This window comes from Sardina pilchardus, chromosome 23, assembly GCF_963854185.1.
Source record: "Sardina pilchardus chromosome 23, fSarPil1.1, whole genome shotgun sequence".
In the NCBI taxonomy this organism is placed as follows: Eukaryota; Metazoa; Chordata; class Actinopteri; order Clupeiformes; family Clupeidae; genus Sardina; species Sardina pilchardus.
The window spans coordinates 24,890,323-24,900,322 of record NC_085016.1 but is presented as its reverse complement, the minus strand read 5'-3'; the positions used below and the strand labels follow the sequence as shown (position 1 = coordinate 24,900,322).

General features: G+C 46.5%; 1 protein-coding gene across 1 annotated transcript in view; it reads left to right on the top strand.

The window, feature by feature from the left end:
• The window catches only part of tmem163b (transmembrane protein 163b), a 61,834-nt gene that overhangs the window by 34,937 nt on the left and 16,897 nt on the right, over positions 1–10,000 (top strand). The window contains exon 4 of the mRNA XM_062527451.1: positions 2,445–2,536. Coding sequence (XP_062383435.1) covers positions 2,445–2,536 — 92 coding nt within the window. The remainder of the gene's footprint in view (positions 1–2,444; positions 2,537–10,000) is intronic.

Sequence of the window (10,000 nt, the reverse complement as noted above, 5' to 3'; positions counted from 1 at the left end):
ACAGACACACACACAAACAAATAACCACCATGCATGCACAACCACACGCAACATTTCTCTCTGTCTCGCACACACAAACACAGTCATACACACACATGCCTGAGTTCACACTGAATTCTAATGATCATCTGTGGAGAGAGGTTTTAATTGGACCCAGGTTGGATTATAGGAGAAGGAGTATCCGTATGGATCGGATCTGACTGGAGCTCTGCTGAATCTCCCGTTGTTCTAGTGCTCTAGTGTTCCAATAGGAAACTGGTTGTCCGGGCAACCAGTAGAACCAATCCATAGAACCTTCTATGAACACAATTTCAAATTCAATTTAATTTCACTTATAGAGTGCCAAAACATTACCCACGCCTCATGGCACTTAACAGAGTGTTAAACATGGAATCAATCCATAGAACACACAATCAATCCATAGAACCTTCTATGAACACAACCTGCTTCTGCTGTGAGTTGAGTTGGAAGGTGACATGCTGACAAGGAAACTGACAAGTTTAAATACACAATTTATCCACTTATCTCAAAACACACACACATCTGCAGACGCTGGCCTCTGGTGATGTTACACACCAAGTGTGTGATTGTTGTTCTCAATAACACAGATGGCACCACATGAGGAGTTTAACACCACCCATTTATTCAGTTTGCATTCACATGTCCATCAACATGTAGCTGCAAATAGCACGCACACACACACACACACACACACACACACACACACAGCTCATTAAGTACGTCCCTCACAACAGAACAAGGCAGACAGGCGCCAACGATATGGGTGATTGATTAAGGCACTTGTTTACAGTCACAGACACACAGGTACCGTAGATACAGTATACTGCACACACACACGCACACACACACACGCATACAGCACACACACACACACACACACACCACTTACCTGCACCACACTGCTGTATGGGATAGATAGCTATCCCATAGATAGACAGATAGATAGATACTTTACTCATCCTGAGGGAAATCTGAGGGTTTTAGGATTGCAGCCAGTCTGAAGGAAATCTAAACCAGTGGAGGAGCCTGTCTGCAGACGTCTGTTCCCCGCTGGACCCCGTGCACTGCAGAGTAGTCTGGAGGAGAAGAGGAAGAGTGGAGGCGGAAATACACAAAACAAAGAAATGCAGCAGACTACTAGTACACACACACACACACACACACATGCTCTGTCTCTCTTACTTTCTCGCACATACACACACACACACATTCTGTGTCTCTCTCTCTCTCTCTCTCTCTCTCTCTCTCTCTCACATACACGCACACACACACACACACACACACACACACACACACACACACACACACACAAAGACTAACACACAGACACATCTTAAGCTGTATACTCTCTACTTCTAGGAACTCCTATCACTCTAGAATGTGTTATATGGGCAGAATACAACCCTTCACAAAAGCCGTCCGTAATTCTGCAAACACGGTGTGCTGGCTGTGGTGTAGGGTTTCAGAGACAGCCTGATATATCAGTAGAGAGGACTGTCAGAGGCTGCATTACCCTTGTGCCTCTCTCCTCCTCTCTCTCCTCCTCTCTCTCCTCATCTCTCTCCTCCTCTCTCTCCTCCTCTCTCCATCTCCGTCTCCATCTCCATGTCTCTATTCAGCTCATTCTCATTTCACTTCAACTCAATTCAGTTATGGGCATAGTGTTTCAGTAACATTATTGCCAAAGCTCAAATACACACACACACACACACACACATTACATATACATATTAAGGGGCATTCACACCAAGAACGATAAAGATAATGATAACCATAACGATAAAGTGTCCTCACAGACTAACGATAAGCAAAGTCTCTCCTCATGTTAATGAATGTGTTGGGGTCTGATTGGCTGTTAGCTTATATCAACATCGGTCTGAAAGTGATTCCCAACGATATCATTCTTCATGTTGTTATAGTTCATTATAGTTTATATGTTCATACTGTATTAACAAGAGTGTGTGTATAGTTATAGTTATAGTTATCATTCTGGGTGTGAATGGCCCTTAACACTCACACAAATATGTTGAACAGAATTGGAAGATGCATAAAATAAGATAAAGCAACAACAGACAATTCTTGCAATAACGAAAAGCACTCCAAGAGCGCAGACCTCCACCAAGCAAGATCATAACCGCCTCCTGGATCCAGACGGTAATCCGAATCACTCCCAAAATGGAGTTAATGGCGTCTTCCTTGGGTCATTTCAGACCTCTCCTGAAAAGATCATCGAAATCCATCCATAACGTTTTGAGTTATCTTGCTAACAAACACACAAACAAACAATCAAACATACGAACAAACCCCGATGAAACATCCTTGGCGGAGGTGTTAACAAACGCAGAGTGAGTTTGTGTGTTTTTTAGAGGGTTGTTGTTGTGGCCTCACTGTGTCCATCTCTCTCTCTCTCTCCTGCTGTCCAGTTCGATGCATCACTGGACGTGCTGTCCTCCATCATCGTGCTGTGGCGTTACAGCAACGCAGCTGCTGTCCACTCCGCACACAGGGAGTACATGTAAGTGCAATCAACACACACACACACACACACACACACACACACACACACACACACACACATGTACACGCCGCACACACACACACACACACACACACACACACTCTTTTTCTGAACACTAGAACACACACGCACACGCACATACATTCACACACACACGCACACACACACACACACACACACACACACACACACACACACACACACACACACACACACACACACACACACACACACACACACACACACACACACACACACACACACACACACACACACACACACACACACACACACACACACACACACACACGCACAGTTTGATCACCTTCTCACTGATTCCGGTATCGCTGGCAGCACTAAACAACACACAGGGATTAAAGGGTTTGCGGTCCAACATACTCCATTCTCCATCAGCTGAAAGCCATATGTGATGAATGGTAGTGTGTAGAATGTGGAATGTATCGCACCTTGAAGTTGAAACCCCCTTTTTTTCTCTCTCAGCTTCTGGCACACTAAACAAACACCGCGGCATTAATTAATCAAAGTTCCATTGTTTCATATTAATTACCATTCTCTTCAGGAGCCCTAGTCACAACAGGGCGGCGGGGGTTCCACCGCACTAATTAAGCCCTACTGTAAGAACAGAGCATGGAGGAGAGAGAGAGAGGGAGAGAGAGAGGGAGATAGAGAGAGAGAGAGGAAAAGAAGGAGGACAAAAGAAGGGTAGAAAGGATGGAGGGAGAGAAAGAGAGAAGTAAAAAGAAAGAAAAAAGAGCATAGGGGAAAAGGAGGGAGAGAGGGAGAGAAGAGAGGAGGGGAGAAGTAGAGAGAAAAGGAGAGAGGGAGAGAGGGAGAGGAGGGAGATAGAGAAAAGGAGAGAGGGAGGAGAGGGAGAGGAGGGAGAGAGGGAGAGAGGGAGAGTAAGAAAAGGAGAGAGGGAGAGACAGGGAGAGGGGAGTGGAGGGAGAGATGGAGAGGGGGAGAGAGAGAAAAGGAGAGGGAGAGATGGAGAGGGGAGCGGAAGAAGAGGCGCTGTGTTTATGCAGAGCAGGGCAGATGCGCTGGGTGAACACGTCTTCATGATGGACCGCACAGCATCAATCATCATCCTCAGCCAGCAGCCGCGTACAAAACCTCCCCAGCAGGCTCAGTGTGTGTGTGTGTGTGTGTGTGTGTGTGTGTGTGTGTGTGTGTGTGTATGTGTGTGTGAATATGTGTGTGTGTGTGTGCATGCGCGCAAATGTGTGAGAGTTGGAGAGGGCGAAAATTATGTTAGATTGTGTGTGTGTACAGACGTGTGTGCCCTAGAGAGTATGAGGATAAATTAGGATAAATATGACTGTGTACATTATTGTGTGTGTGTGTGTGTGTGTTTGTGTGTGTGTGTGTGTGTGTGTGTGTGTGGCCTATCGCTGATGGTGAGCAGAGAGAGAAAGGAGAGTGAGAGAGAAAGGGGCAGAGAGGTAGAGAGAGAGAGAGAGAAAGGGAGAGAGAGAGATTGAGATAGAGAAAGATAGAGGGAGAGAGAGAGAGAGAGGGATGAGGAGAGAGAGAGGGATAGAGGGAGAGAGAGAGATGGAAAGAGAGATAGAGGAGATAGATGGAGGGAGATAAAGGGAGAGCAAGCCCTCTCTCTGCTCTGGTGGTGTGACCCTGGGCTTGATGAGGGAAGGATGGGGAAGGGAGGGACTGTCACACCAACGCCCCGCAGCGTGAACAGGCCACATCCGGGCCAGACGTGAACCAGGTCAGAGCCAGATCAGAGCCAGATCAGAGCCAGATGTGCTCCAGTCACCAGCTCTGGGTGACTGTGGGATAGATAGACAAAGGTGGCTTCCCTCCAGCCCACTGGCCCACTATAAGAGAGAGAGAGAGAGAGGGATGGAGAGAGAGAGAGCAAATGAACGGCAGAGGGGTGAGTGAAAGAGAACAAAAGAGAGAGGGGGGCTTAAGTGTGAGGTAGCCAAAGGAAGGAGGGAGAGGTTCGAGTTCAAGTTCAAGTTCAAGTTCAAGTTCAAGTTCAAGTTCAATTTCATTGTCATATGTAAAAAGTATAATGAAATAATTGTACCACAGCTCTCTCAGCCTTATGCAAAGACATAAAAGACATATCTTGTGGCACACAATCTCTAGGCTGGGTGAACCCTGCCTGACCTGCCAGCGAATATGGATTTCGCCTGGCAGCTCAGGCTGGAAACCTGCACATCTGCTTCCTGTCCACAACTTTTGGGTCCAATCACAGACTGGCTTATCCAAAAGATGCACCGGATCATTGGTTTGATTGGTTAAAAGACCATCCAAGCTTACGGAGGCATTTGAACGATGCCTTTTGATCACGCACCTTGTGCAGTAGAAATAAAGCGCAGACTCCCCATACTAAGGGTCAATCTTAAAAGATGACGATGCCAAAAAACAAAGCGCAGACTCCCCATACTAAGGGTCAATCTTAAAAGATGACGATGCCAAAAAACACCAAAACTGCCAAAAAGACGATGTTATATTAATAATAAAAACGAATGACAAACTCTGAAATAAACTCTGAAATGAGATGTTATCATCATTTAGACAACAGTGGCATACAAAAAAAATATTGTAGCTTACAGCAGCCGGTTATTAGGTTAAATTTATAACGTTGTGACCGGCCACCCGGCGTCTTCTGCCCCAAGGCACACGCATCTAGTTTTGTTGGTAAATGGGAAACTAGTAGGCTGGGTGAACCCTGCCTGAACTTCCGGGGAATTTGAATTTCGCCCGGCAGCTCAGGCTGGACACCAGCATATCTATCTTCTCTGTTTCACTGCCAGAATCTTTGGCTCCAATCAGAAACAGCCATACTCTAGTCCTGACACGCTATTGGCCAGTGACGTGACGATAACGAAACTTAAGCGCTGTCGCTTCTGTTTTGGAAGATGTTAAAGGCAAGTTTTCTTTGAAAACAGAACAAAAACTTGCCCTGGAACAGTTCATACAGCAGAAGGACGTGTTTGCGATTCTACCGACCGGCTTTGGTAGGCTAAAAGTTTAATTTACCACCTAGCCCCGCTCATGGCAATTGCGTACTGAGTCATTTGAACGATGCCCATAATCACGCCTCTTTTGCAGTAGAATCAAAGCGCAGCATCCCCAGACTAATGTTCAATCTTAAAAGATTGAGCTGAGTATGGTGAAAACCAGACTAGGAAACTAGGGGACTATAAACACAATAGAGTGTTCTAGACTATAAAGTACTGTAAAATACTATAAACACAATAGAGGGTTCAAGAAGTGCTGTGGAATAATACTATAATCACAATAGAGTGTTCTAGAAGCGCTGTAGAATAATTCTATAAACACAATAGAGTGTTCTAGAAATGCTGTAGAATAATACTATAAACACAATAAAGTGTTCTAGAAGTGCTTTAGAATAATACTATAGAGTGTTCCAGAAGTGCTGTGGAATAATACTATAAACACAATAGAGTGTTCTAGAATCTCCCTGAGTAATACTATAAACACAATAGCGTGTTCTAGAAGTGCTGTAGAATAATGCTATCCACACGATAGAGTGCGTAAGTGAAAATGTCACGTTGTCCTGGCAACGCGATTTCCCGTTCTAAACAAAGGAACTGCAAATGGCATTTTCTAATTGCTTCACTGTGTTGTTTCTTTCAAAATGAAAATAAATGAATTTTAAGTGGTGAAAATCACTTCCATGTCGAGGCATTTATGTAGCCTATTCTTCTGGTGTACTAAGGAGAAGTTCACGCTTGCATGAAAAACAAAGTTCATAATTTAACGGCAAGCTGGGCTAATCTATGATTACTTAAAGTTAACTAATGTCAACCGATGTCAAATCATAAATTGATTCGCACAAAAACGCTCCTTTTTCTGTAAAACAAATCATCTGGCATAGGATGTCACGTTGTGAATTTCGTTTGTTTAGAACAGAAATTCGGTTGCTACAGAAATGTGATATCACACTAACACCTTGTCCTAACCGAACGCGATGCGAGCGAACATTAGCGATAAAATCCATTTAATTCCATTGTTTTCGATTGGAGTGTCCAGACTGAAGCGACGCGAGCAGCGCGACGTTTTAAGAGAACTTTTGTCGGATGCCCCGTTTCTATTTTCTTTTTGTCGCTCGCATTGCTCTACTATTCTGAATGAGAAATATGGAATCCTGTGACGCAACACAATGGCATATTTAACGGATTCAGTGTAGACAGACAATATTGACAGTCGCTCGCTTGGATCCGGTTAGGACACGGTGTAACACACTCTATAAAGTGTTCCAGAAGTGCTGTGGAATAATACTATAAACACAATAGAGTGTTCTAGAAGTGCAGTGGAATAATACTATAAACACAATAGAGTGTTCTAGAAGTGCATTAGAATAATACTATAAACACAATAGAGTGTTCTAGAAGTGCAGTAGAATAATACTATATAAACACAATAGAGTGTTCTAGAGCACAGAAGTGCTGTAGAGTGATGTAGAATGAAAGGAAACGCGACAATAGGTGGAGAGGGACAGAAAGGAAGGGAGGAAGAGAGAGGGAGGGAGGGGGAGAGAAAGAGAGAGGAGGAGAAATAGGGAGAGAGAGGGAGAGAAAGAGGGAGGGGGAGAGAAAGAAAGAGTGAGGGAGAGAAGAGTAGCCTTCAGCCCATGTTATCAGCTCAGGGTCTGGAGAGTCACAGAGGCATTAAGGCTGCACAACTGCCCCGCATCGATAGATCGGATAAGTGAGATAGATTAGCACACACACACACACACACACACACACACACACACACACACACACACACACACACACACACACACACACACACACACACACACACACACACACACACACACACACACACACACACACACACACACACACACACACACACACGCACACACACACAGATATAAGTAAACTACATGCATACAACACAAACATGGAAGAACACACTCACTCTCTCTCTCTTGCTCTCTCACTCACACACACACACACACAAACTCCCTGAAAAGCATCCTGTTTGGAGCCTGCCTCAGTCCGCCTCCTGGTGCAGTAGCCAAGCTTTAGTCTCTTGAGGCGGGGGGTAGTGGGGGGGGGGGAGCGGGGGGGGGGGGGGGGGGGGGGGGCGGTGGCTGTGATGCAGATCGCCGTGGAGACAGATGACATCAGTGAGCTGGTTGCCGTGGAGAGGAAGCAGGGGCTGTGCTTTGGTTTGTTGACAACAGCTGAAGAAACGCCTCTGTCTACCGGCACAATGGTAATGAATGATGAACGATCTTACAGTTATTTACAACGAGCAACAATCTAGCCATCCATCCATCTGCAGCATATCTACCTGTGTGTGTGTGTGTGTGTGTGTGTGTGTGTGTGTGCAGTATATCTACTTGTGTGTGTGTGACTGTAAACAAGTGCCTTAATCCATCACCCGTATCGTTGGCTCCTGTCCGTGCCTTGTTCTGTTGTGAGGGATGTGCCTAATGAGGTGGTCGGGTGTCCAGATTTCGCCGGTCTCTGTCTCTGTGTGTGTGTGTCTGTGTGTGTGTGTGTGTGTGTGTGTGTCTGCCACGCTCCAGGTGGTGTTGAACGGTTCTCTGGAGCCTGGAGTTGTAATTGGAATGTTTGTGTTAACCATGCACCCCTGTGCCCCCTTCCCGTCTGTGTGTGTGTGTGTGTCTGCGTGCGTGTGTGTGTGTCTGCGTGCGTATGTGTGTGTGTGTGTGTGTGTGTGCTGCGGAACGTTAACTCTCCACCCCTGCGCCCCCTCCTCCCTCTGCTGCTCCCACATCACTGCCTCGGCTGTCAGTGGACACGCCCCAGCAACTGATGCCGCTGTTACCACAGGGAGGAGAGGAGGGATGGAGGGAGGAGGAGAGGAGCAGGAGGAGAGAAGAGGAGGAGAGAAGAGAAGAGAGGAGAGATGGGGGGAGAGGGAGAGGAGGAGGAGGAGAAAAGGAGAAGAGAAGAGGAGGAGAGAAGAGAAGAGAGGAGAGAAAAGAGGGAGGAGGATAGAACAGGAGAGAGGAGGAGAGGAAAGATGGAGGGAGGATGATAGGAGGAGGAGAGAATGAGAGGAAGAGAGAAAGGAGGGAGGAGGATAGAACAGTGGAGGAGAAATGAGGAGAGAGGAGAGGAAGAGAGAAGAGGAGAGAGGAGGAGAGAAGAGAAAGGAGGGGAGGAGGAGAGAAGAGAGGAGTGGAGGAGAGGTGAAAGGGGAAAACAGAGTAAGAGTGGTGAAGAAAGGAAGAGTGGAGAGAAGGGGAGAAGAAAGGAGGTGAGAAGATTAGAAAAATGGAGAGAAGAGGAATGAGAGGATGGGGTGAAGAGAGAGAAGGAAAGTGTGGGAAAGGGGGATAGAGAGAAATAGGGGAGAGAAACATAGGGGGTGAGCAGACAGTAAAGGAGAAATGAGAAGTTCTCTGGAAAAGTACCAGAAACCCCTCTCTCTCTCCCTCTGTGTGTGTGTGTTTCTCTCTCTCTCTCTCTCTCTCTCTCTGTGTGTGTGCGTATGTGTGTGTGTGCGTATGTGTGTGTGTGTGTGTGTGTGTGTGTGTGTGTGTGTGTGTGTGTGTGTGTGTGTTGGAGCTGGAACAGACTCGCTTGGTTAGGCAGCAGACGGAACAGATGGGAGTGCCAGAGTATACTGAGGAGATGGACAGACAGATGGACAAGCAGGCAGACAGACAAGTAGACAGACAGGTAGACAAGTAGACAGGCAGACAGGTAGACAGGCAGACAGGTAGGCAGACAGACAGACACGGAGGACAGGAAAAGACAGATAGAAAGGCAGTTAGATAAGCAGACAGACAGACAAGTAGACAAGCAGACAGGTAGGCAGGCAGACAGACAAGTTGACAGGTAGACAGGTAGGCCGACAGACAGACAGACAGACAAACAAAGAGACAGATAGACAGGCAGACAGTGTTGGGGTAACTACTTTGAAATCAAAATCTGGAGTCTGGGTGGGAGTGTTGCACAAAGCAGGATTACTCAGTCAGTAGTCAGCCAGGTAAAAACACAGTGTAGAGGTGTGAGTGAAATGAGTGTGTGTGCGTCAGCATGTGTGTGAGTGAATCAGTGAGTGAGCATGTGGGTGAGCGTCAGCATGTGTGTGTGAGTGACTGAGTGAGTGTGAGTGTGTGTGTGTGTGTGTGTGTGGTGTGTGCGCGTGTGTGTGTGTGTGTGTATGTGTGTGTGTGTGTGTGTGTATGTGTGTGTGTGTGTGTGTGTGTGTGTGTGTGTGTGTGTGTGTGTGTGTGTGTGTGTGTATGTGTGTGTGTGTCCGCATATGTTTGCCGTGTGAGCAGTGAGCAGTGTCTGCCCTTTTGCACATGCACAACACAAAGGTCAGGTGAGCCGTGGTAGCTGTCTGATGCAGGTGCACATTCATAGCAGTCCAGGCGAAAGAGACACCTAAAACACACACTCAAACACACACACACACACACATACACCGATCAACAGGGGCTCAATGACT